Source organism: Gossypium arboreum, chromosome 10 (assembly GCF_025698485.1).
Source record: "Gossypium arboreum isolate Shixiya-1 chromosome 10, ASM2569848v2, whole genome shotgun sequence".
Taxonomy (NCBI): domain Eukaryota; kingdom Viridiplantae; phylum Streptophyta; class Magnoliopsida; order Malvales; family Malvaceae; genus Gossypium; species Gossypium arboreum.
Window position 1 is genome coordinate 121,741,166 of NC_069079.1, and position 26,864 is coordinate 121,768,029.

The window sequence follows — 26,864 nt, forward strand, 5'->3', positions numbered from 1 at the left end:
ATTTACTGAATTTTTTATAGTCATCTTAACATTATTTTAATATTTACATTAGAGTACTATTATACATTTAGTATTTTTTAATGTATTATAATTACATAATATATAATATTAATATAATATAAAGTATTATAAGTTTAAAAATAGGTGGAGCCAGGTCAGGTTAGAGCCTTAAATGTTCAAGTCTGAGCTTGACCCATATTTTAAATGGGCTTAATTATTTTGCCCAAACTCATTATTCTGGCATAATTTTTTTACCTAAATCCTTCTAAATTTTGGACGAACTTTTGGGACTAGACGAGTAACCCGACCCGTGAATAGGTCTAGGTGTATGGAAGTAGACCTATCCATGGGTCGGGGCGATTGAGTAAAAATATAGGCTCAAAAAATAGGCTTGAGCAAAAAAATAAGGTCCGTTTAGAAAACGAGTTGAGCCTCAAGTAAGGCTTTTTTTGTTCGAGCTTAGCCCATATTTGTAAAAAAAACAATTGTTGTTTTTTTATTGTTTTCTTGTTTTTTATTGTTTTGTTGCTATTTTCTTTTTATTTTCTGTAACACCCCCTAACCCTTATCTGTTGTCGGAACAGGGTTACGGAGCATTACTAAACTTTTTAGATCAAATACGAACGTTTCCATAATCATTTAACATACACATCATAATTTAATCATATTGTCCCTCTTTTATACCTTTGAGGCCCAAAACATATGTTAGAAACAAATCGGGACCAAATTGGGTACTCTAGAAATTTTTCGTGAAATTTCAAAATTTTTCCTATGTGCAAGGGTCACACGCTCGTGTGGTCAAGGGACACGCCCGTGCGACCATTAGACATGTTCGTGCCTCAGGCCATGTCCGAACCCGTGTAACTCTCTGACTTAGATCACACGGCCAGCCACATGCTCGTGTGCTAAGCTGTGTGACACACACGGCTGAGACAAACGCCCGTGTCTCTGCCCATGTGGAAATACCTGAGTATTCCGTTTTAAATTTTTAAAGTTGCAGGGGACACACGGCCAAACCACACGCCCATGTGTTAGCCATGTTCTTACACGGTCCAATCACACGCTCGTGTGTCTGGCCATGTGGACTCAAAATGAACCTTATACATCAAGTATTTCATACCCTGCAGACTTGAACACCAAGCAACTCAAAAACCATTTATTCAACCAATCCAAAATACAAACAAATATATCTAAAACATGTCAAAACAATTAATCTGTTGACCTAGCCAATGTACTCTCTTATATACTTCACATACATTAACTAAAAACAATCCAATTAATCACCGTACAATCAATTCTAAAATATATACCATTTTTAACTAAAACATATCATTTTATAATCTCATCAAAACACTTATGTTATATATATATAACTAACAAATATCAACTTATAATATTATTTACAATCCCTTCACAGAATAATAAACATTTGACAATCTAGGCACATGCCATTACCAAAAAGAAACATACTACGCCATGTTTGAGTTTGGAATCTCGAATGGATGCTGAATCTGCAATCAACTTTAACGCCTAACCTGTGCACGGAAAACAAACGGTACACTGAGTATGAACTCAATGATATTTCTATAATCCAAATGCTTAAAAGTAATTTTTAAAATAACAAACACATTAATTCATACAATAACCATAATTTTTCAATTAAACAATCCATAAATATGAATTCATAACACATTCAATTCTTAACATTTGCATCCCAGATATCTTTCACAATACAATCCACCAATCCATGTATCTCATTTGCATTTCACATTCAATTCTTTCCATTTCCAATCATAATATCATTCATTTATTTTCCCCTATTAACATGACTTGGACTCGGACGACTACACAGATCCAACCAAAACACACCAATTTGGCAACCAGTGCCTTATCGGATACTTAGAAGTAATAAATTGACACTCAGTGTCTATCGGCCATGTTGAAGTAAATTGGTACCCAGTACCTCATCAAATTTATCCTAGGTAATAGATTAACACCCAGTGTCTCATCGACTCGAAGTCGAAGTAATCCTTGAACTCTTCCAATCTTATGGCATGCCAACTATATCCGACTCAGCCCGATATAGCTGATAGAGTTTCAATTCACTTTTCAAGTATAACAAATATCCAATGTTCAATTTCCACAATAATCACATATTCATATCAATTTTATCACACACCAAATCAATCCATCTCTATTATAAAACACAATAATTCTCACCTTCCATACTTACCATATACAAGAAATCAAAGTACAATAATTTTTAATAATTAAATTCAGATTATAGAAATACGAACTGTAATTTTCAAGCTGCTCTTCGTTAACTTTTTCTTTTCCTCTCGTAGCCGAAGTTTCCGGTACAACGTTAGCTACGGAAATTGAAACAATTTAAAATCATCAATACAACACAATTTCACATTGAATATTTCAATTTATATTCAACTTTTGCCTAAATTCCAATTTAGTCCCTAACCAAAACTAACTATATTTTCTTCCCAATTTATTCTATATTTTCATTAAATTTCCATTTAAAACTAAACTTAACTCTCTAATTTCACTATGAAACCCTAAGTTTTGAAAATTTCCCAATTTAGTCCCTATTACTCAGAACTTATAATTTATTTTACAATTTAATCCATTTTCTATTTTCTAACTTAAAATTCTATCAATTTAGTCCCAAACACTTAAATTATCCAACATGAACATCATCTAAGAATTCAATATTTTCTAAAATTTCCACATAAAACAAATAGTATTTAGTTCTAGGATTCTAAAAACATAAAAATTTCAAGAACAGGGACTAAGTTGACTTACCAATTAAGCTTTGAATCCTAAAACCCCAATTTTTCCTTTTTCTTTCCCTTTTTCTTTCTTTCTTTTCCTTATCTGTTTCGTCCCCCTTATTGTTTCTTTTTGTTTCTTTCTTTATTTGTTTTACTCATTTAAATTATTATACTAATATAGTATAATTATATTAATATAAATATAATATTATTTACTTAAATAATAAGTAAGTATATATATAATTATAATTTAATATATGTATATAAATATTACACATATCACTAATATTATCAAACACTCGTGGCTTTTAGTTTAATTGCTTAATTAGTCCCTTTACTTTTCTTTAATCTATAATTAAATTTTCACTCTTTATTCAATTTAATCCTTTCACCTAATTATTCTTAATTCAAGCTAATTCACCTAACCAAAACCTAATTAACCACACAACTAAATTCGTAAATTATTTCTTATATTTACGAATCCATTTTACGAAAACGGAGACCCAAAAACATACTTTCCGATACCCGTGACTATCGGGTCGTTACATTTTCTCACATTTTGCTATCATTACTATTATGTTACTATTATTTTATTTTTATTTTTGGACATTGTATAACTCTTATTTTATTGTTAATTTTGTTACTATTTTAGAGGCATTTGCTTATTAAGTTGCACTTATTTTAGTGTTATTTAAATATATATATATATATATATATATTTTTAATTTATTTTAATTTGTTGAGAAATATTTATTTTAATTATTTTAATATTTTTGATATAATATATTTTTAAAAATAATATAAGAAATTAATACAAGTAGGCCGGACTGGACCAAGTCCGAATTTTAACATTTTTATTTAGGTTAGATTTAAGTAAAATTTTAAACCCAATTTTTAGATTAAGTTCAAGCCTAATAAACGAGCCTAAAATTTTAGTTGTATCCTACCCCACCATTAACACCTCTACAGGAAGTTAGCTGGACTATGAGACTGGATTTCTTTGGATGTCGAAAGTTTGTGTTCTCGGCTCGCTCCTATCATCATCATCAAAAGGTGAAGTTGAGATAAGAAGGGCAAGTTGCTTTAAGGTGTAGATAATTGGGATGAGTACACTTAACATTTGGACTGCTCAAAATATTGTTCAATGTGCGATGATTATTGATTGCTCATCTGGTCATATTGGTGTCTTAGATTACTCGATCAGCTTACTCACTAGTTTGTTGGTCTTACAATTTTGGTTGCTCAAAATCATTTTTAATAAGATTGTCGGGTCTTGATAGCTATTTATTATGTTATGTGACTTGATTATTTTGTTGATAATTAGATAAAGTAAGTGCTTAAAATTACTTGTAAGTATTAAGCCGTGATTTAATTTATAAATTAGTTTTGGTCGTTTGTTAATTTTTTTCTCTCTTTGTTGAATATGATAGGTTGGTGATAGAGAAAAGAGAATTTAAAAAAAAAAATTGTTAAAAGATTGGAGTTAATTAAAATTGTATGATAAATATTGTGAAATCAAAAGTCATACTTGAAACTATAGGGGATTAAAATTTTGAAAACAAAATTTCAATTTCCTCCCCCATGCAATGCATGAATTTATTGACTTTTGCAACAGGTTTAATGGTTGATCTCCACTCTTCGCAATTGTTCATTTCCACAATGATTTGTGTGGTTACATCAGCTCTTCTTGGTCTTTGGACTTTATTTATATTTTCCCATGGAAATTTAGGTTAGACTTGTTCAAAAGTAGAATTTTGTTCTGTATTTTTAAAAACATGAATAAAAATATCAGAAAAAATGGGGCTGTGAGCATAAGTATTTTGCTAAATTGCATCTCAAGCAATTCAAAGATTCCAAGTAAATATCTGCATCTCTTAGAACAAATCATTATTTTACCAAAAAAAAGGAACATAATAGTGGATAACCTTGTACTTCATGCTAATGCAAGTTTACACATGAAAACCTCTAAACTTCATCAAGCTTCATATATTTTAATATACCCCTTTGTTTGAATATGGTGATTCCCTGCAAGTCCTCCCAATGCCAAGGCTGATCAAGAGACGTTCACTGCCCTTTTCAAACATTCTGATGTCTGGTTATATAAACCCCTCGTATATCAATCATGCACGACCTGTTTGAAACACCAAATTATATTAGCATGAATCTCATAAAGAACTTAAAGAAACCGCGTCTTCCTTCACTTCAAGTTGTTGGAGGAGTTCCAAGATACTTCCAGCTTTTCTTTTTGCCCTGTCGGTGCCAGTTTCAGACAGGTCCTTTAATGCCTCCTCTGCACCGAAATCCTTGGCTATTTTTAATTGTTCTAAGTTACTGGTGCAAAGTGACCAGAGTATGGCGGCGGCATTCTCCCGGTTACGTGGAGAAGCAGTCCGTATGACTTCTAGTAAAACAGGAATCGGGTCAGCCTGACCGATTGCCGCCCTCCCTTCATGATGGCTTGCAAGAATGGCAAGAATCGCCAATGCTTCATCCACCATCCCACCTCCAGCATCCTTCAACAGTCTCATCAATGGTGGCACAATACCAGCCCTAACAGCCCTTGCCTTGTTTCCTTGGTAGATCGAAAGATTGAAAATGGCAGTAGCGGCATCTTTCTTTCCTCTTGGAGACCCTTCACAAAGCAGCTTTATAAGGGCAGGAATAGCCCCAGCAGCACCTATCGCTACCTTGTTCTCATCTATAACAGATAAGCTGAAAAGGGTAGCGGCAGCATTTTCTCTAGCTTCCATGCTGCCATTTTTCAACACATCAACTATATCGGGTATAGCTCCTGCGTTAACGATGGTTCCCTTGTTACTGTCATTAATGGAAAGGTTGAGAAGAGCTGTCACAGCATGCTCCTGGGTTCGAGGATCTGTGGAAGACAATAACTCGACAAGAAGTGGTATGGCTCCTGCCTCAGCAATACACACCCTATTATCCGCATTTCTTTTTGCCAATAGCCGGAGTTCACCAGCAGCTGCTCTTTGTTGTTCTGAATTTCCATTTGCCAGTTTTTCCAACAAAGTGATGATAGCAGTACGATCACAGTCCGAAGCACTGCTACCTGCTTTTCTGCTTCTACAAGTCCCCTGTTTCTTAGGCAGTTCAACACCATTGCTCTCGCACCACAAAGCTATGAGACTTTTTAGGACATAGTTTGGCGTAAGGGCAGTGTGCAATAGTGTCTGCTGTGTTTTCGGACACGTCTTGTGCCCAGCATCCAACCATTTCTGAATACAGGATCTTTCATATGTCTGTAAAAGAAAGCAAAATACTTCAGAATATCGAACCAACAAGGTCAGAATATTTGAGTGTTTATTGTTTAATCATAAAAAAGAAAAAGAAGTTACGGGTGCATTTTGTCAATTAACCTGTCCAGTGGAGACAATTACAGGGTCTTTCATCAACTCGAGAGATATTGGACACCGGAAATCATCTGGGATAACAGGTGACCTGTGTTTCATCAAGCCCTTTTCACCCTCAGAGGTGTCAGCTTCAGGATTTTCAGTGAGGACAAAATCTTTAAGCTTCTTGAGCAGTGATGCCATCTCCTCAATGCGCTCTCCCGGATCTTCACCACTTGCAATAACCAGTTCGTGGAGAGCAACAGACTCTTTCGTTAGATCATTGATTGTCCTTAGCTGCAACTTATCTGAAAGCCTTTTGAGAATTGCAGGGTCAGGATCTTTTTCTTTCTGCACTATCGCTAAATCATGTTCTAGTTGTAAATCTGGTGACTCCGGTCTTCCTTTTGCTCTTCTGAATTGTGCATGAACAAGTTCAATCTGATAAGAAAGAGAACAGGTCAGACAAGTTATCAAAGTCCGCATATTATCAATCTATTATATGCATTTGCCAATTCTTTCCCCTCTCTTTATATGCAAAAGTTCAATGAGACGAATACCAAGAACGAGTCATTCAAGCCACCAATCATTTGGGAACATTTCAAACAAAAGAAATAGTACCAGTTCTAGTAAGTTTTTTTGCGGAAAAGTACCTGTTCCCGGACTTCTTCCGATATATCAAGTTTATCATAAGGGATTTCGCTCAAAGCTGCTTCAATGGTTTCCGTCATTTGCTGGAACTTATACGCTACCTGATCCTTTTGCAGGGCCTGCGAAAAGTAATGCAGAACTCAATGAATAACTACTACATGAACATAAAGGTATTTGCGAAATATAACGAGGATAATTAGCAGCAAAAATGATCATTTGAAAGAGCCGAAAAGATCAAGCTTATTTCTACAGATCTTGAAGAAAAAAGATGAGCATATGACATTCTAAAACTCGGGGCCTTTACAAGTTTACATATAGACTAAATATGTGCCAAAAAGAATGAAAACGAGGACCAGTTTCATTTTATTCAGCTCCAAGGTAAACAGATTTGAGACTTCATCAGATTCATTGATAGAACCTACACCAAACACCAATGCCGAAAACACAAGCTTTGAAGAAATCTCGTTGTGTATAACATTTTTTATCACATAATATAACCCAGGGAATTATAATATCAAATCTGCAGACCTTATTAAATTAAAAAGAAAATGAAAGAAAATTTGCAAAGAAAATGCAGGAAGTCATGATAAGATGGTTCTTTCTCATTTTGAAGGAAACATCAATATAGCAGATTAACAATTATGCTGCAAGCTTTCCAATATAACTTTATGATGATAGAATTATATTTTGTAATTGATCTCTTAATTGGGTGATTGGAAGAACTCATTTTTAGTTCCTAGAAAAAAAGTATATATATATACATATGATAAGTTTTAATCTTCCATTAGATATGATAATTGAAAAGAGATTTTTTCTTGCTCCTCCAAATTTCTTAGAAATAATAGCAATAACATGAATTTCCCAACACAATCAATTTTACATGATTCAGAAAATCAGCTCTTTCTTTTTTTTCCACCTAACACTAAATTTTCTGAGCAACCAAACAAAAAGTTCTGACTTTTTTTTTTCTCTTCAACCAACATCACATGGCACCAAAAACAGACCCAAAGTTTTCCCCTTTTTTCCATTTACTTTTTTTTCAACAACCAGACAGAGAATTAACAACGAAAAAGGAAATTTTAAAAAAATTTACCTGATACAACTTGCTTCCTTCATTAATCGATTGAAGAAGCTTTTTAGTAGAATCCAAAGCAGATTTCAGTAGCTCAAACCCTTTAATCTCTTCAATTTTGACCATCGAGTCCTCATTTCCGTCTCTCAATTCTTCAAACAAAGGGCTCAACAACTTGATTCTACGAACCAAAGTCCCATGCATTTTTTTACACGAGTTTCTACACTCTGGTAAACCAGATATCTCCTTCACCAACTCAGCTAGTTGACACAGCAATTGGCCCTTTGAATCACCTGTGAGTCCCATGATCATTCAAACACAGCAATATTTCTTCTTTTTTTCAAAGAATTCCCAAATTAAAGGGAAAGTTTTGATCTTTTGGGGAAAATAAAAGGCACCAAGAATAAGGAATTCAGTTAAATGACATGGGTAATTTTGGGATTCAAGAAAGGGAAGCCATGGAAGCTGGGAAATTGAAGCTGGTTCTTGTTAGAACAAAGAAAAAGGGAAATTTTGAGAGAGGTTTAATAATGAGGGGGAAATTAAAGATTGTTATTCTTTTTCTTTTTTTAAATATAATTGTGACAATTGACCAAATATATGTATATAATTGTGACAAGGATTGATTTCAATTAATTGAGAATGAGAATAATTAAATATTTATTTACTTGTTCCAACTCTTTATTTTTTTTCTTGAGTAGTTAAGAAAGGTTAACAAGATGTGACCATTTTCACAAAATCATAATTATTGTTTTTTAGGGTTTTGGAAGAAAAAAATAAATGTAAATTAAATTATTAAAATTTTTTAATTACTTATAATTATTTTTAACCCATAAATAAAAAGATAATACATTTCAAGATAATTAAATTTATATTTACTTACATTAATAATAATGTTCATGCAAAAATATATACTTACACTAATTAATTATTTTTATTTTAAAATTTGTATTTTAATTAGATTAATGTCAGCATAAAATCAACTAAGTCAAAAGCATTTTACGTCAAAACTCAATCAATTTATTATTTTAATATAATCAATATTCTAAAATGGAAGACAAAAATTTTGATTATAATAATTCAATTAAAATATCTTTGAATATAAATTGACATTTTCAATAACTTCTAACTTATAAATAGAAATAAGTTTTTTTATTTAAATATTTTAAGCTTTTGATATATGAAATTTAAGTATATAAATAAAGGATAATTATTTGATTCATTAACGGATAAAATTTTGTTACGTGTTTTATTTATTTTTAATTTTTAAAATTAAAATAAATCTTAAAATTATGCACGGATTATGGTTTAATGTGTAATTGTGTATATGAACTTGGTTTTGTGTAATTTTATACATGAAATTTTAATTTAATCTAATTTTGTAAATTATTAATACAATTATTAATTTAACATCATTTTATGTTTATATATTGCATACATAAATAATTATATTTATCCAATATAAAAATAAATTGATGTATTTATTTCTTTAAATGTGCATGATTAAATCAAAATTAAAGTTTCAAGTATATATTTGAACCACAACTAGAGTTTCACGTGTATAATTACACTAAATTAAAATTAATGTATACAAATACATATTAAATCAAAATTCATGAATAATTTTGAGATTTATCTACTTTGCAACATTGACATTTTTTCATCAATATAACTTTTTTTTTTAGAAAAAGAGTTAAATCTTTTTTCAATTAAAATGCTTACTAAAATATTATTTTTTAACGATATTGGTGTGACAATCTGCATGGCAATTTATTTGTATTTCATGTTGACATGTTGTTATTTATCTTGTATGACATGTTAACAAATAATTTAAATTTTATAAAATAAAATAAAATAAAAAGTTTATACAAATTTCGTGAATCGTCATGCGTGCTACTATGTTTAAAATTTTAAAGTCTTAATCAATATGTTGATTAAAAAATAACAATTCAACTATTTTAAAAGGTTGATAGTAAACACGAATTTTAAAAAGTTGAAGATTAAAATTTAACTTAAAATTAAATTAAAAATAAAAAATAATATATAAATTTATAATTATATGTAAAAATTTCAACCGTTAATGTATGGAATAATTGTTTGGCAAAATAATAATAATTTGAAGAAAAAGAAAAAAGGATATATGAGTCCGAATAATAATGAGTTGGCTTAGGCCCTTTGCCATTTCTTTACAACTACAAATAAGTTGTCGGCTTCCATGTCAACCGACGGTCGAGATTTAATGATGGAGCTGATAAAAGCCTCGACTTCCAGCGGCTACATATCAAGTCAAAGTTCCATGTTGGCTAGAGTTAGAAATTGACTTCTTTCTCTCCATTTTAAACTTAAAAATCACATGTCTAATTGCTTCTTCTTCTTTTTTCAAAATTCAATTTAAATTTTAGGTTTTAAAATTGAGATTCTAAGAATTAGTAGAATATTTTAAAAACTCCTTTTATCTCTTAATTTAAACGTGATAATTGAATTATTAATGTTAAATTTTCAATTATTTTAAATATTTAATTAATTACATTTGATAAATAGATTAAAATTTAGTACACTACTAATATATATTTTTTATTCTATAAACAACTTTGAAAAATTGACATCTATTTTATTTTAAAAATATTTTACTATACTTTTATAGAATACTTATCAATTCTTTAATTCTATTTGTAAAATCTAAAATACATATTTAAACACTATTTCACTGATAATTTCTTTATCACATCAAGAATAAATTTTTAAAAATTTAACCACAAAAAGTAAACATATGACAAATTTATTTGGATGGAGGAATATTATAATTTAAAATGTTATAATATATATAAGAAATATAGATACTTGAATATGTATTTGTATTCCTACTTAAATTATATTTGTACTCATAAAAGTTTCTTCTTTCAAAAAATTGGGTTAAAAGAATCAAATATAGATATAGACTGGTTGTCGACTTAACATAATATCATTTCTTAACATCACTTATAAAATAAATTTTTTATCATCTATATATCAAATAATTATCCAACAAAAATATATCTTTTGGTTTAATGCTATGATTTTTAAATACATTTTCTAAACTATTCTTAACCCTTAAACTCCTAATTAATTATCCAATATTAGGATTAGAGGTACTCATGGGCTGGGCGAATCGGTTTTGGGTCGGCTCAATTAAAAATTTAAGCTCATTCATTAGGCTCGGGCTAGGCCGGGCCTAAAATTTTACCCAAGCCCTACTCAAATAAAAATACTAAAACCTAAGCTAGCTCACCAAATTTCAGTATTAAATTTTTATATTATTTTATATAATTTTAAATATATATAATACATCAAAAATATTAAAAAATTAAAATAAATATTTTCCAACAAATTGAAAATAAAATTTAAAAAATATGTAGACTTAACAAGCAAATAACTCTAAAATAATAACAAAATTAACAAATGCCTTTAAAATAATAACAAAATTAATAATAAAATAAGTTTTATACAATATCTAAACAATAACAACAATATAGTAGTAATATAATAAAATATGGTAGCAAAATAGGGACAAAACAACAAGAAAATAATATTAAAAAATAAAAAAATAGTAGATTTTTTTTGTCATTTAGTAAATTTAGGTTGGGCCGGGCTAAACTCGAGAAAAAAATACTTTACCCGAGGCCCGACCCGTTTTTTAAACATGTCTTATTTTTTTGTCTAAGCCCATTTTTTGGGCCTATATTTTTACCCAAACCCTATCATATTTTGGGTGGGCCTTCGAGCCGGGCTGGATAGTCCAACCCATGAGCACGTTTAATTAGGACTAGAAGGAGAGCCAACTGTTCTGGTGGTGGATAATGTAAAAAGTGGGCTCTCTTATGGAGAACTATGGAGAAAGATGGAGAATAGAAGAAGCTCGGGGGGAGCAACTCTCCTACTGTTTCCTTGTCCGCTACTTATCCATAGGCTTTGGTCATGTTAGTCTAACACATTTAGACTATCATAGGGCTATAGGGGATGTGACTTGTGTGCCTCTTGATAAGACTTAATAATGATTTATAACAGTTGTCCCCTAGTAGAGGGAAATGTTATAGAGTTGAGACAAAAGTTTAGGCAAAATCTCTATGTTGTATGCTTGACTTTCTCTCACACAAAGATACAAACACACACTAGTCTCATATTAGCGAGGAGTTATAAGACTGTTCGCATATGAGAGGCGTTAGTTAAGATACATTACTTGCTCAATTTAAAATTAAAATATAACTACACCCATAGTAAATACACATATTGGTACTATAGAAAGTGTATGAATATATTTATTTGAGCAATGTCTACTTTGGGGTGTTTACTTTGTAATTTTATAATTGTTAACTAAGTACTTTAAAGAGATTAGAAACGATCATTCTATTAAATTCAACAAGTAATTTTTTTATAACTTTATAAAATTTAGTTAAGTGCCTTAAGAGGCTAGAAGCAATTCATCTATTAAATTCAGCAAGTTATTTATTCTTGGAGTGTCTATTTTATAATTTTATAAAATTTAGCTAAGTGCTTTAGAGACTAGAAGCAGTCTTTCTATTAGACTCAACGAGCAGTTTCCTTTCAGGGTGTTTGTTTTATAACTTTGTAAAATTTAACTAAGTGTCTTAAGTGGCTAGAAATAATCATTCTATTAAACTTAGTGAGCAATTTCCTCCTAGGGTGTTTGCTTTATAACTTTGTAAAATTTAGCTAAGTGTCTTATGAGATTAGAAGTGATTCTTTTATTAAATTTAGCGAGCAATTTCCTATCGAGGTGTCTGCTTTAAAACTTTATAAAATGAAGCTAAGTGTCTTAAAAGGCTAGCAGTTTTTCTGCTATTAAACTTAGTGGGCCTGAAAGGCGTTGCCAAGCTTGAGAAGGCAATCTTGAGTCTAAAAAGGCTATGAGCTCTTGTTGGAGTGTGCTCGAGAAGGCTAGAATGTGTTCGTCCATTTATCTGCCAAGTACACATGACATGACATTTATTCTTAGGCGAATTGAAAAAAATAATATTTTTTTACAATAAAATATATATTTTACCTTTCATCGCAGTGTGCCTGAAATGGCTAGGATATGCTTACTCATCTACCGACGAGGTACACACAACATGATATTTATTCTTGCATGACCCAGAAAAATATTAATATTTTTTACAATAAAATATATATTTTACATCTTATTGGAGTGTGTCTGAAAAGACTAGGATATGCTTACTCATTTATCTGCGAGGTACACACATTTATTCCTATATGGTTTGGAAATATATCAATATTTTTTTTACAATAAAATATATATTTACCTCTTGAGGTGTGCCTAAAAAGGCTAGGATGTGCTCACTTATTTACCAACCAGATACACATGGCACGGCATTTATTCATGCGTGACTCAAAAAAATAGCAATATTTTTTTTACTACAAAAAATATATATATTACCTCTAATCGAAGTGTGCTTGAAAAGGCTAGGATGTGCTCGTCTATTTACCGGCAAAGTACACATGGTGCGACATTTATTTTGTTACTTGACACAAGTGATTCAACTAGTCTTTTGGGTGTGCTTTTGTTGGGGGATCTATCTCAACCAATTTTAGAGATTGGGAGTTGGTCCATATTCATCATACCAATTTTTGATGCAAATATCATACAAGGCTGAGGTTGTGGTGTTGTTGGTCGATTCACCCTGTTTAGGATGAGGTAGAGAGTCGACTGATGATGGATAATGTAGGAAGTGAGCTCTCTTATAAAAAGCTACGGAAAAAGATGGAGAAGAGAAGATGCTTGAAGGAGCATCCCTCCTGCTGTTTCTTGTCCCTTATTTATCCATAGGCTTTGGTGATGTTAGCTTAATACATTAAAACTGTGATAGGGTTATGAGGGATGTAACTTGTGGGCCTTTTAATAAGACTTAATTAAGAGAAAGGATTGTATGAAATTCAGGATAAAATTGAATACTGATGTGGCATAAAACTATTAGAAAGGGATACAGATGACGTGGCGTCACTGTTTCATACAATCCTTTCCCTAAGACTTAATATTATTTTATATGTATAACAATAAACAATACTTAAAAAAAAATACATACAAAAGTATTTTTACTCATTCAATTGAATTTTCACAGGTTTACTTAAAAATAATTCTAAAATATTTATCATAATAATATAATTTAATATATATTATAATAAATTATGAATTTATTTTAAGTATCTCACTTGTCATCTTAATATTGTAACGAGTGACATTTTAATTTATTGATACATCATTAAACAACAATAGATAATATAATATGATAAAGTGTCACTTGTCTATAAATTAAAGTGTTACTCGTCACAATATTAAAATTGACAAGTGAAATATTTGTATAATTATGAATACAACTAATTTACCATATCTGAATGCACTTTAATTTTTATAACATGTAAATAATAAAATTTAAAGTTCTAAAATGTAAAATTTTCTAAAATACACAATCAAACAAATTAAAATAAATATTCACACAAGAAAAACACAAACAATGTGATGGAGATATGAATGATTTATATAATATGAAATCATCAACATAAACCTTTATAAGGATATATACATTAGGTTAAATAAGATTTTACATATAAAATATATAAAAACAATACCAACATATAGAATTCTATATATATATATATATATATATATATTATGTTTAAAATTAACTATAGTCTCTCTCTAACTTTTAAATAGGAGCATAATACACTTCAAATAGCCTTGAACCTACATCCTCCTATACTAATAACAATGTCATTGCTAATCAAACTAAAACTCAATCATTAAGTGACGAATTAATTAATTGTTACATAATAATTTCATAATATATACTAAGATATGTTATATATGAAAGTAAGATATAGGAGTAAAATAATCTTACGTGGTATTGTATAATTATGACAAAAAACTCTCATAATTTGATACCTCATTTTTATAATATTAATATAATTATTAAACCTTTATTTTAATTAATATATAAGACAGTTATTTTATTTTTAAAAAATGAATTTCATTAATAATTTAATTTTTAAACTTTTTATTAGTTTAAAATATATTTCTTACAATAATTCATTTTAACATATTATTTATTATTATATTTCTCTTGCCTTATTATTTTTATTAAATATATTATTTTCTAATTTTTTATTTATATTATTTATAAATAGATAGATGAAACTAATTAATCACTAATTTTATATTCAACTACGTTTTATTTTATTTTGGATTAATAAAATAATTATCCTTTAATTAATTACCGTTCCTTTAGCCGCCACGTCATCATTCCACCTGCTAGCCAGCCGCGTGAAGCCACCAAACAGCTGTGATATGTCAACGACGCGTGAAATTCGGCCGCGTGGCAGAGAAACATAGATTTTCTGCCGTCGAAACTTAACGCGTCAGGATGACATGGGAATACACACCAATCATATGCCGTAACGTGGGCGGCAAATAATATGTATGCAATTTCCGCTTTGATTTGATTCGTTCGACAGAAATCACATAAAAAAGTATATTAGTTTGGGCCCCCCACTAATCCTTTCATCTGGACCGTTAACAGCTTTTTATTTTATTCACGTAATTTCTGTATCTTTAAAATTGAAAATTTTAATCTTTAATTATTAAATTTATTAAATTAAATGTTAAACATATTATCATAGGTATACTATTATGTCTATTTGTTATTTTATATATTACTTGTAAAAAATTAATTAATAGATTTTAACGATTAAACTTTTGAAATTAGAAAAATTATAGCCATTAAAAATATTCAATTGGTGAATATGGACTAAATCTATAACTTTACACATTATATAGAGCTAATAACATAATTTAACCAAATAGATTTAGCTGTTATTGGCCATGATTAATATTACAAAATTCAAAAGTTCAAAAATTAAATTGATCAAATTAAAGAACAAGTACTAAATTCACAATTTATACAAAGTGCAGGGGCTCATAGTAAAAGTTAACCTTTTAGAAATTACTTACATTACTTTAAAATTTTAAGGGAAAATTACACCCAACATCAGGATGATTTGTTATAATGAATTTCAACCAATCAACCCACCAATTTTTTATTTTGATATGGTTTTGACATCACCATTGGTAACTAATTTGAGCATATTTTTTATGCCCATCTATGTTTAAAGAAACTATTTTGACAAGTTAAATCTCGTGCGATTAAAAGGTTTGAAAGTAATATAGTCAATAATGTTTCAATACTGATCATATTATCGATATGCTTTTTTCTATTCATAAACTAGAATCACAAAATATAAGTTTCATTTTAATTCAAAAATTGACTTGTTTTACTGATAATAATAATTTTCGATTTGTTTTGCTTGTATCAGCCGAAATTTTATGTATTAGTCAATATATAGAAAAATATAAGATTTTGAGGTCTCAACTTTGACTCTCATCTTTTCTAAATCATGTGTAAATTATATGTCAATTGTCTACGTATCTATTTGTATTTATAATTTAAAAGAGAGAGAGAGAGTTGGTGGAAGAGGAAAAATAGAAACCAAATTATCAAAACTTGGAGAAAAAGAATCACCAAAGGAAGGATTAGAAAATTTCAAAGATGCCATCAATCTTCTCTCACGCCATTATTTGATTATTTGTTGGAAAAAGAAAGCAAAATAAAAATGACCTTAATTTAGTTTTAAATTTGTTATGATGTATTCGATTGCTAACCCGAAACCCGAATTTAAGTCTAGCTATTGACTTGCGACCCCAATTTAGACTTCATCAGGTGAAAACATTAAGGGATTCACTTGAATCTCGAGAGTCTAGTTCGTACGTCCCTAGATGTTCGCGAGCACAGGGTACGAAACCAAACAAATAAACCAACAAGCACATGAACCAACGAACATGTGTTAAGTCTAGGATAACATACGTGTCGATATGCATGGAGCCTACCTAGAAGGTCAATTCCATAAATAGTAACTATATCACATAAATTCCCGATTTTTCTCACTAAGATGATACACAACAAAACACTCAAAGAAATTAATTATAGATCATAAATTAAAGAGTAGTTTTATAGCATCAAAACACATAAAAAAGTTCTATTAATTTAAAAAAAAAAAAAAACACCCAAAACACCAAAATCACAATTTTGATTAATTAATACAATTCTTGAAACAAAAACTGATAAAAACAAGTCAAATATGGTTCCAAGAATTAAGCTTACGAATTTCCTCCTCTTGTTGAGCAGCAAAATCGTTGTTAATCCCAAAAGTTTGACGAATTACCTCAACATTCTTGCAAGCTTTGATAAAGTCCCCAACTCGTTTCGTCACTCCATTCAACAAGCTTTCAATTTCCAGGTAATTGGCTGCCATGAAAAGCTCGTGAAGATCATCCATATCAACCTCAAAGAATTTTGATTCCCAATCGCTTAGTTCTTCATCAACAATTTTGTTGTTTTGCTCGACGTGATAATTGGCTTGTTTCCGGCACCCTTACGTTACAATCTCTTTAAGACCAGCCGTATAGACATCAACGAATTCCGGTCCCTCATCATCATCATCGTTGTTGTTGCAGAGGTGGTGTTCAACGTGATAATCAACGTGCTTCTGGCACCATTTGATTACGTTCGTTAACGTAGGCCTTGCTGTTCACCATGGTCGTCATGGTTTTGATGAGCTCAGATTGAATGGCAATGGATTCTTCGACCTCAAAGATTTCATTGTCTTTGCTCTCCAATGCAGAATTCTTGGACAACAACATGGTTGTTCTTTTTTCCTCTTTTTGGATAGCTTAAGAAAAAGCTTAAAAAGTAGACATACATTGTTTCTGAAGAAGAATAAGGAAGAGGGGGGGTTATATAATATAACCTTTTTTTTTTAAGGATTTTGCCCTATTTAATCCTTATTGAAATAGGTTTTATTTTGCTAAAAGAATTAGATACTGAGATTATTTTTTACCATGTTTTATTTTACTAATTTCAATATTATAATTCAGGGGTTTTATTGAACAGTTTTATCCATATATTCCTATATGTTTTAAAAAATTCAAGACTAATAATATAAATACATATTTCTTTGGGAAAAAGAGGTTTTCTTTGCTTTGAAAGAAAAGATAAAAGCCCTTTCTCACTAGCCGACTTCTTGTTGTATTTTGCCGAAGGCAAAATAAAAAGGAAAAAAAAGAAGAAGGTAAAAGCCCTAAGATTATTTCTTCAAAAATGATATATAGAGACTTAAGATTATTATTTCTTCCATCATATTTAAAAAGAAAAAAAAGAAAGAATCCTACCATCATCTGTGAATTCTTTTTATTTCACTTACAATTATTCTAAAATTTATGTTTATGAACCTACTTCCAGTTGTTCGAGAAAACAACTTTACTGAAGCACATAAAAGAGAGTTCATCTTATAAAATATCATTTAAACATTTATTAAACCAACGAAACTATCCCATTATTTCATGCTTATGACTTCCTTGGCCAAAATTAATACCAAAAAAGCACTAGCACTTTCGTTCAAAGCACTGAATTGAGAAACCAATTTGATACCCGTACGTTCAATGTACCATCTTGGCTTTAATTTAACATGAATATGATATGAATACCATATGAATACATAAATGGTAGTGAAACATGGCATACTTGTCGAGTATAATCTTTCACAGTTACAACCAATCATTCAAGTGTGGGCAGATTTAAGTGATGCTAATGACAACTCACAACTGAATGTTTTAAAATCATATTTAGAATTGCATCACAGACTAAGAAAGCGTAGAACAGTCGCAATCACAGTTACGTATTAATATGATATTCACAAACTTGAAATCCCAACTACATAACATTAAAAATACCTAGTAGTTGATCCAGTATCACCATCCTCTGATCATGAAGGTGATGGACGTGGCAGCCGCTTGGCAATTTCCTGCCATGTAGATAATAAATAAACCTTTCAATCCCAATTCATAGAGAAACCTCAAATGTTATTTAGACCCAGGTGTTTGACACAGGCATGCATTGCATGTTGGACACAGGTATTTCCAGAAAACAAAATTGAAGATCCGGACAACAACACAAGTGAAAACAACTCTTAAGTAGGGTTGACAATGCATTTAGATGACAAGAAACCAGTGCCTTGATGACTAAAGCCATCCATGACATGAGCAGAGGTTATCAATAACAACAAACAAATTAGTAAGGACAAGTATCTGTAAGTTTCCCTGCACATCAAAAGAAACTCCTGCTTGTAGAGTTCTTAAATTCCGATGCCAGTATACCAGATAATTATCCATATTAGAATGCTGCTGACAAGTTTGAGCTATATCATTTTAAAGCTTAAGCTTAAGAACTGATCTTGGACTTTGAAGAATATTTTGATACTTTCAACATTTACTCTAAATGTGAAAGAACAATGGTGCTTAATAACTACGGGCAAACCTACAAGTTATATTGACATAGACTAGAATCTTCCAGGAGATGGCATATTTGACTATACTTAAGTTGCTATCCTTTAGTAATTCTCATAAAATCTTGACCTTATCAATAGTCACAGGATGAGATCTTTCTATGCAAAGTGTTTAAAGAGTATCAATAATTATTATTCAAGTACTATTGCACTTTTGGATTTATCGAAGAAATACCTCAAACAACTGATTTATATTGTCCGCAGTCTTGGCAGATGTCTCAATAAAGAACATCCCATTCTTCTCTGCATAGTCAATGCCATCCTTCAAGAATAAAACAACACGAGTTAGAAGATAACACCAATTGAATAATTCAATATGCATAAAGGTATTTCCGTTCATTTAAATTTGGCACTAACTTGGACTGGTACTTCGCGCTTTTCCTGAAGGTCGGCTTTATTACCAACCAAGGCCATCACTATACCTGGGCTCCCATGCTTTTGTAGCTCCTGTCAGATGATAGAAAACATTAATTTTGGCAACTTGAGGGCATAAAAAGTTCCAAGCTTTGACAAAGTTGAAGTGACACGAGTTTTGATAATAGTTTGTTACCTTTTGAATTCTAGAACAAGCAGAATATAAACCAAAGTTAAAAATTTAAAATCATATAATAGTTTTAACAACTTTAAGGCTTTCGGAAAGAAACGAAAAGGGGGAAGGGCGGGAACAGTGAGGCGAGGGGATGAAGACATTGATGGGTCTTCATTAGAAAACAAAGATGGCTATGGAAAATCCATTGTAAAGCAACACTTGCCAGTGAACTTAGAGAAAAGTTAATTATCACTAGTATAAAAGGAAAATTCATAAAAAGGGGGTATCCTAAAGCTGTATCAATAACATATGCAATGCGGAACAGGTCCAATGAGCCAAAACAAAATAAATTAATCTGCACTGACTAGATAATTTGGGTTAGATTCATTCAGAAACCGAATCAATGTTCAAACTCTCAAAAGAGGAGTAGCAGGTAGTTAGATAACCCGATTAGACAGTTGTGTTACAATCTTGAGCAGATGCATTGTTCTCAGCATTGCACGTGAGAGATCTAAATTTTCAATCGAATGGCACAATTGAAAACATGATTTTGGGACGACAATAATTACATCATTTGAAATGTACAGTATTTTCTTTATAAAAGAAAAATCAGTCTATACCATGGACAGTACTTCAGGAGAAAAAAAAAAAAAAAAAAAGACAAAAGACCTTTAGGAAACTTTTCTTTGGCCAAACTATAGGAAATTTAATAATAAAAAAGAATTAAGTTCCTTTTGGCATACATGATAGGAAAAAAAAATCAAACTTGAACTGCAACACCATCTTACTGAGACTACTAGTTTAAGCCTTTGCAAAGAAATATGAGGAAGATAACCAAAATTTCGAAAAACAAGAAACGACTTTAAAATAAGGGCAAGAGGAGCAAAAATCTGGAATTTTAGCAGTTTGCACTATTAAATACCATACATACATTAGTAAATATTAAAGAATGTCACACCAAAGACAATAATAATATTCAGATAGTTTCTCCAAATGCTTCTCTAGAGCCCTTCAGAACTCAAACTTAGATCTTCCATGCAATATGCTATCACAACAAGAATACTGCTCCAAAACCATGTAAAAGCTCATTGTGATGCAACATGCAACCACTAGGCTATACTGTTATTTTGAAAAGTGTTGTCTGAAAATTTTCACATTCTAAAATGAAGAAAGCATAGTAATCCAGAAAAGAAAAAGAAAAATCACAATTGCAAGCTCAGAAACTACCTTAACCCAATACTGTGCTTTGGTGAAGGACTCTGGACTAGTTATATCATACACAATAACTGCAACTCCAGCTCCTCTGTAGTAGAGAGGTGCCAATGCAGCATACCTGACAGAAACAAAGTAAACAATTAACTCTTTACCGACAAAGGAGTGATTATAGAAAAATAAAATGCACAAAATAAACTAAATTATAATCTCAATTATGGTGAAAAATAGATGAGGTCAGAGGATCATAATATAATGTACTTTTGGTATGAAATTGATGAATGAACATGAAAATCGACATGGTATTCGAGAATCATACCTCTCTTGTCCAGCAGTGTCCCATATTTCAAACTTAACAGTAGTTGAATCTTGCAAAGCTATTGTCTGTGACAAGAATGAAGCTCCTACAGTTACCTGAAATTTTAAAAGATTGACAAATCAAAGAAATCTCATCAGAATATAACTTTTTCATCCTCAGAGATAATATGCTAACACCAATCCGTTAGAATATGGTTGGAGAACATGAAGCTAAAAAAGAAAAGCCAGAAGACAATATTATAAGTTGATGGCTTAAAAGAAAACTCCTTACCTTAGATGTAGGGTCAAACTGGCCACGAACAAAGCGAAGAACAATACAACTTTTTCCAACTCCAGAATCACCTAACAAGACCAGCTGTGTGCAGCAAAAAGACATCAAAAGTTAGTTGCATAATTAGAAAGTAATTGAAGGAGATCATGGTCATAGTAATTAGTAGTCAACAGTATACTAAAGAGATACTTTGTTAAAAATTACAGAATTATCAAAGTTAGTTTTCAGCATTTGCAACTAGGTAATATAGTCAATCTTTTACATAATATTTTCAAGATCAAATGCTAAATAGAAGTCACCAAACATGCTAAACAAATTACCAGGTTCGTCAAGGTGCTGCACCTCAGCACCATGCGGCAAAAATACCTCGGGCCCTTTTGGCTGAGGCGCATTTTTCATTGATTGTACTTATAATAGCAAGAAATGGGAAAATATCAAACACTTCACTGCTCAATGTTCGAATACTCAACCACTGACATGGACCTAAAAGAAATATTTACCTTTACGCGTAGATTTTTGGCATCGGGACCTTCAGGATTGTCCGCGTTGTTAAGTCCAGTGGACCGCCCGGAACTCCGATCTACAACCAATAAAAGAACCGACCAAAAACAAAAAGAACCAAAATTTGAACAACTACTCATAAAAGGGTAATCAAATTCCAAGCAATTCAGCAACACCCAAAGCTAACTACAAAATACCCAATTAAATCACCAACTACCAAACCCAAAATTCCCAAATCAAATTCAACAACGTTTTCACCTCAAAACCAAAGAAATCAACCTAATTACAAAGATCAACCAATCCTATTTGCAGATGAATAAGAAAAACCCTAAAAACTATAAAAAAAAAACCCAAAAGAAAAAAAGAATCGAAAAGAAAATCAAGGTAATTGGGTAGGGATTTTACCTGGGAGAGAAGAAGAGCAACCCATGAAGAAGGATAAATTGCTATAAGTTTCTACGTAATAATTTGATTTAAAGCTTTAAAGCAGTGGATAAAAGAACAAGATTTTGAATTTTGATTCCTATTTTTGATTGATTTTAGTGCAAAAATGGGCAATGGGCAATTCCTAATTGCAAAAAGGCGTTAATGGCAGGCTGGTAGGATTTTCACTCACCGTAGTCCTTTTAGGCTTTAGCTTTGGGGTCAAATATTGATTTAGCTCATCAATTACGTCCTCCAATTTTCATTTCCACGGAAACTTTTTTTTTTCTTTTGGTTTCATTTTGCATTTTTATTGGTAAATTCATTAAATTTTTTAAAATTTTTGCGGATTTTTTATTTATATTTAAAATTTGTGATTAAATATTAAAAAATAATATTATTTTTAAAATTCGAATATGTATTCTCTTTTAAGTTCAAGACTTATTGATAATTGATTGCACATTTTTAGATTATATTTGGTAGTCCTTTCTCAACTCATAAATAAAAGAATAATATATTTCAGCATACTGGAACTACATTCTTATAAATTAATAGCAATATCTATGCTAATCTAGTTAAGACTCAATCAGTATCCTTCCACTTTTATGTAAGAGGAAAAGTTACAGGTAACTATGTTCCAACTGAGGTATTCCTAAATGAGAATCATTTCAAATTCAAAAAGTTGATTTTTTTAATTCGAGTCTTTTTAAATTATAATCATGTTTAGATGTAATTGATTTTTTTTATTTGTTGGATTGTATTTCGAAAGCTATTAGATGTTATTATAAAAGATATTAAGTCTTTGAATATTTTTATTTGTGTTTTATCATGCATGATGTATGGGTCTTCTATCTTAATTTGTGCGTAGACTTGTTCATGGGCTACTCATTCAATTTTAAAGGTCCGTCCGAAATTTAAGAGGTTTGGACAAAATTATGAGGCTCAAAAATAGGCTTAGGCAAAAAAAATTGGTTTATTTAAAATATGGGTCAGACTCGGGCTTGAACATTGAAAGCCCGACCCGACTCGCTTTTAAATTTATACTAAATATATTAAAAAATAAACTTATACTAAATATATAATATTACTCTAATATAAACATTAAAATAATGTTAAGATGACTATATAAAATTTTTAATAAATAAAAAATAAAATTATTAATATTAAATAATATAATATAATATTTTAAAAAATATTTAAAATATAATATGTATGGATCTAAAATGAGCTTGGATTAACTAAAATGAGTTTGGATTAATCTTTTACAAAAATGGATAAGTCTAAGCAAACTTTTAAACCTTTATTTCGAGTTGAGTTAAATTTAAATAAATATAAAATATATTAATATTATATTCAGACTCAATCTAAACTTGACCCAAATCAACCATCGTAACTCTATTTGTGCGTATACGTTATTTCAAATTTTTATAATAGTAAATCTTTCGAATATTATTGATATGATTTATTTTCTCATTTAGCTATTATTTTAATCTCAGTTGGCTAATACACATAGATATGATTAATTTCCCCATAATTTCCACATGGCGGCGAAATTCAATGTCCACATAATTGAAAAAGCAAATTAGAACTTATGGATTTTTCTTTGGTTAAATCTGCTTGTGTCCTATACTTTGTAAAATTTATAGATTTAATCCCTATATTTTAATTAGTTATTTTTAGTTCCTATACTTTTCAAAGTTTAAAATTCCATTCCTCACTATTAACTAAGTTAAAGCTTTGTTATTTCTAAAATCCGATGTACTAAACATTTTATCATATCTGTAATGTCATGTTATTTTGTTATTTTTGCATATTACTCATTAATCCAATTAATGGATTAATGACTATCATTTTGTGTTAAAACTGAAATTTCAAAATTTAAAAAGTATTAGGACTTAGAATGAGTCAAATGAAGAATATGGATCAAATCTACAATTGCATCCATAGTACGAAACCAGTAATTGAATTTAATCAAGCCAATTTAAATGTTACTATTTGGGTTAGTACTAAAATTTTAAATTTTGAAGAAGTACAATGACTAAAATTGATCAAATTAAAGTACATGGACTAATAGTAAGATTTAACCATTTTTCTTCTCTTTATTTGAAAAGGTATAATGTCAAATTTGGTATTTGTACTTTCAAAAAATGGCTAATGTGATACCTAAACTATTAATATGTAGTATATTATGGTACTTGTACTGTCATAAAATGTCCAATGTGATACCTGTAACACCCCTAACCCGTATCAGTCACCGGAATAGGGTTACCAGGCATTACTGAGCTTACACATTAGCATTTGTACAAAACCGAGTCAGAAATTTGCATTCCAAATCAAAATTTTGAAATTTCATCAAAAGTCCTTAATATGGGCCTATGGGGCCCAATACATGCTTTGGAAGTGGTTTGGGATTACACTGGCAACTTTGGAAATTTATCCTTGAAGATAAGGGCACACGCCCGTGTGGCTTGGGACATGGCCGTGTGGCTAGCCTATGGGAATCACATGGCTATGTGACCAGCCCGTGTGGAATTATGACTTGCAATTTCTTAAGTACAAAAGGGGCAAACAGCTTGGGTACACTCCCGTGTGGCTAGGCCCTGTGGTATACTGATTTTTCACTATTTTTAAGCCATTTTCACATGGTTTTAACACATGATCATGTTTAAAACCCATGTCCTTCACATGACCAAACACACGGCCGTGTCTTCTGCCCGTGTACTATCTTGACTTCATATTTAAGGATGTAGGGGACACACGGTCATTTCACACGCCCGTGGGCTATCTGTGTGTCACACATGGCATAGACACACTCCCGTGTGGACGAAATAAGGCTATTTCCTAGCCCTATTTCTCACCCAAGCTTAATCATTTTCCTACATAAAAATTTACATACATATACCAGCCAATTTAACCAATTTCCATCATTCAATCTAACATTTCCAACTCTTAACCATACCTTGAAGCTTACCTTTACATTGGTTTGTAAATCATGTTTTATGGAAGGTGATTTGTATCTTGTTGAACATGAACATACCATATTACCTCAAAATACATATTACTAGCCATTCCAATGGCTAGATTGTAAACAAACATGTTACTTCATCATTTGGCCTCATTAGCCTATACATGTTATTATATCAAAATGAGTTTATCGTTTATACCAAAATTAAGGAGTTAATAGTATGATGATAGCTCCGACCCAATCCAACCTTCACGAGCTTCGAGCACTATAAAATAAGGAAAAATAAACCTAGTAAGCATTATATGCTTAGTATGTAATATCCTGATTTTGGGCCTAGTTGGAATAGTGGTTTCGTGACCACAAAATCCGAGATAGAAATAATTATTTTATGATTATTTTGAGGTCTATGATATGATTTCATGATTGTGTGAAAATTTCGTGAAGAAATTTTATGCATAAGGTGCTTAAATTGAAATTAGGGACTAAATCGAATAATTTGTAAAACTTGCATTCTAGAAGTTTCTAGTATGAAATTGTTTTGAAATATTAATTAGGAGGTCTTAAATAGAAATTTTACCAATTTCTAAGTATATGGACAAAAATTGGACATGGATGGAATTTTTGGAAAGTTTAGTAGTAAGGGCATTTTGGTCATTTAGGGGTAAAATGAATTAAAATACAAAATTAAAAGCCAATTTTGCTCATTTTCAACCCCATGGCCGAATATAGCAAGGAGAAACCATGGCTAGGGTTTTTCAAGCTTCCAAGCTCGATCGTAAGTCCATTCTAGCCTCGTTTTTCAAGTTCTTTACGTTTTTGGAGTCCCGGTAGCTCGATTAAGCTTATGCTAGCAATAATTCAACCTAGGGTTCATATTTGGAAAAATACCCATAGGTGAAATTTGTGTATTTTGGTGTTTTATGATAGAATATGAGGTTTTAAATTATGTTAGACAACTTGTGCTACTCGGTTTTAAGTGAAAACGAGCAAAAGGGCTTAATCGGTAAAAATACCTAATAGTCATAAGTACATGTTAGAGTGAGAATTTGATGTTTCCATAGAAGGGAAAAATGATCAGCATGTCATAAAACATAAGAAAGTAGGCTGAAGTTTAATTTACGAGCTTTGGGGCAAAAGTGTAAATATGCAAAAGTTTAAGGGCAAAATTGTAATTTTTTCAAAATATGATTTTGGGTCAATTTGAATAATGTGAGTCCTAATTAGACTATATTTTAAATGATAGAGCAAGGAAAACTAAAATTCGGGCTAAAATGGGGAAAATACCAAGTTGTGGACGAAATGGTAAAAGTAGCCATTTTCGCATACGATGTAAGTTCATGTGTA

The 26,864-nt window shown here is 30.8% G+C and overlaps 3 protein-coding genes across 3 annotated transcripts; all 3 read right to left on the reverse strand.

Moving 5' to 3' along the window:
• Nucleotides 1–4,601: 4,601 nt before the first annotated feature.
• LOC108489466 (U-box domain-containing protein 14) lies at nucleotides 4,602–8,431 on the reverse strand. Its single transcript, XM_017794028.2, has 4 exons — nucleotides 7,875–8,431; nucleotides 6,784–6,900; nucleotides 6,158–6,571; nucleotides 4,602–6,040 (listed from the first exon to the last, which is right to left on the reverse strand). The coding sequence occupies exons 1-4, from the start codon at nucleotides 8,163–8,165 to the stop codon at nucleotides 4,949–4,951; spliced, it is 1,914 nt and encodes a 637-aa protein (XP_017649517.1). The 5' UTR covers nucleotides 8,166–8,431; the 3' UTR covers nucleotides 4,602–4,948.
• An 8,602-nt stretch (nucleotides 8,432–17,033) lies between these two features.
• Nucleotides 17,034–17,601, reverse strand: LOC108487755 (SKP1-like protein 11). The gene is made up of 2 exons (XM_017792116.1): nucleotides 17,442–17,601; nucleotides 17,034–17,332 (listed from the first exon to the last, which is right to left on the reverse strand). Exons 1-2 carry the CDS (start codon nucleotides 17,599–17,601, stop codon nucleotides 17,034–17,036), a joined length of 459 nt encoding a protein of 152 aa, XP_017647605.1.
• A 779-nt stretch (nucleotides 17,602–18,380) lies between these two features.
• Nucleotides 18,381–22,821, reverse strand: LOC108487016 (ras-related protein RABF1). Its single transcript, XM_017791216.2, has 8 exons — nucleotides 22,538–22,821; nucleotides 22,132–22,211; nucleotides 21,632–21,715; nucleotides 21,362–21,456; nucleotides 21,058–21,163; nucleotides 19,659–19,748; nucleotides 19,477–19,563; nucleotides 18,381–18,761 (listed from the first exon to the last, which is right to left on the reverse strand). Exons 1-8 carry the CDS (start codon nucleotides 22,560–22,562, stop codon nucleotides 18,723–18,725), a joined length of 606 nt encoding a protein of 201 aa, XP_017646705.1. The 5' UTR covers nucleotides 22,563–22,821; the 3' UTR covers nucleotides 18,381–18,722.
• Nucleotides 22,822–26,864: the final 4,043 nt, after the last annotated feature.

Coding starts and splice junctions, on each gene's coding strand:
- LOC108489466 (XM_017794028.2), bottom strand. CDS start 8,165: ATGATCATGGGACTCACAGGTGATTCAAAGGGCCAATTGCTGTGTCAA. Junction 6,901..7,874: donor AAGGAAGCAAGTTGTATCAG/GTAAATTTTTTT, acceptor TACTTTTCGCAG/GCCCTGCAAAAGGATCAGGT. Junction 6,041..6,157: donor TAATTGTCTCCACTGGACAG/GTTAATTGACAA, acceptor TTTCTTTTACAG/ACATATGAAAGATCCTGTAT.
- LOC108487755 (XM_017792116.1), bottom strand. CDS start 17,601: ATGTTGTTGTCCAAGAATTCTGCATTGGAGAGCAAAGACAATGAAATC. Junction 17,333..17,441: donor TCAAATGGTGCCAGAAGCAC/GTTGATTATCAC, acceptor TTGTAACGTAAG/GGTGCCGGAAACAAGCCAAT.
- LOC108487016 (XM_017791216.2), bottom strand. CDS start 22,562: ATGGGTTGCTCTTCTTCTCTCCCAG. Junction 22,212..22,537: donor TTGCTCTTCTTCTCTCCCAG/GTAAAATCCCTA, acceptor TATTGGTTGTAG/ATCGGAGTTCCGGGCGGTCC. Junction 19,749..21,057: donor AAGCACAGTATTGGGTTAAG/GTAGTTTCTGAG, acceptor ATCATCTGACAG/GAGCTACAAAAGCATGGGAG.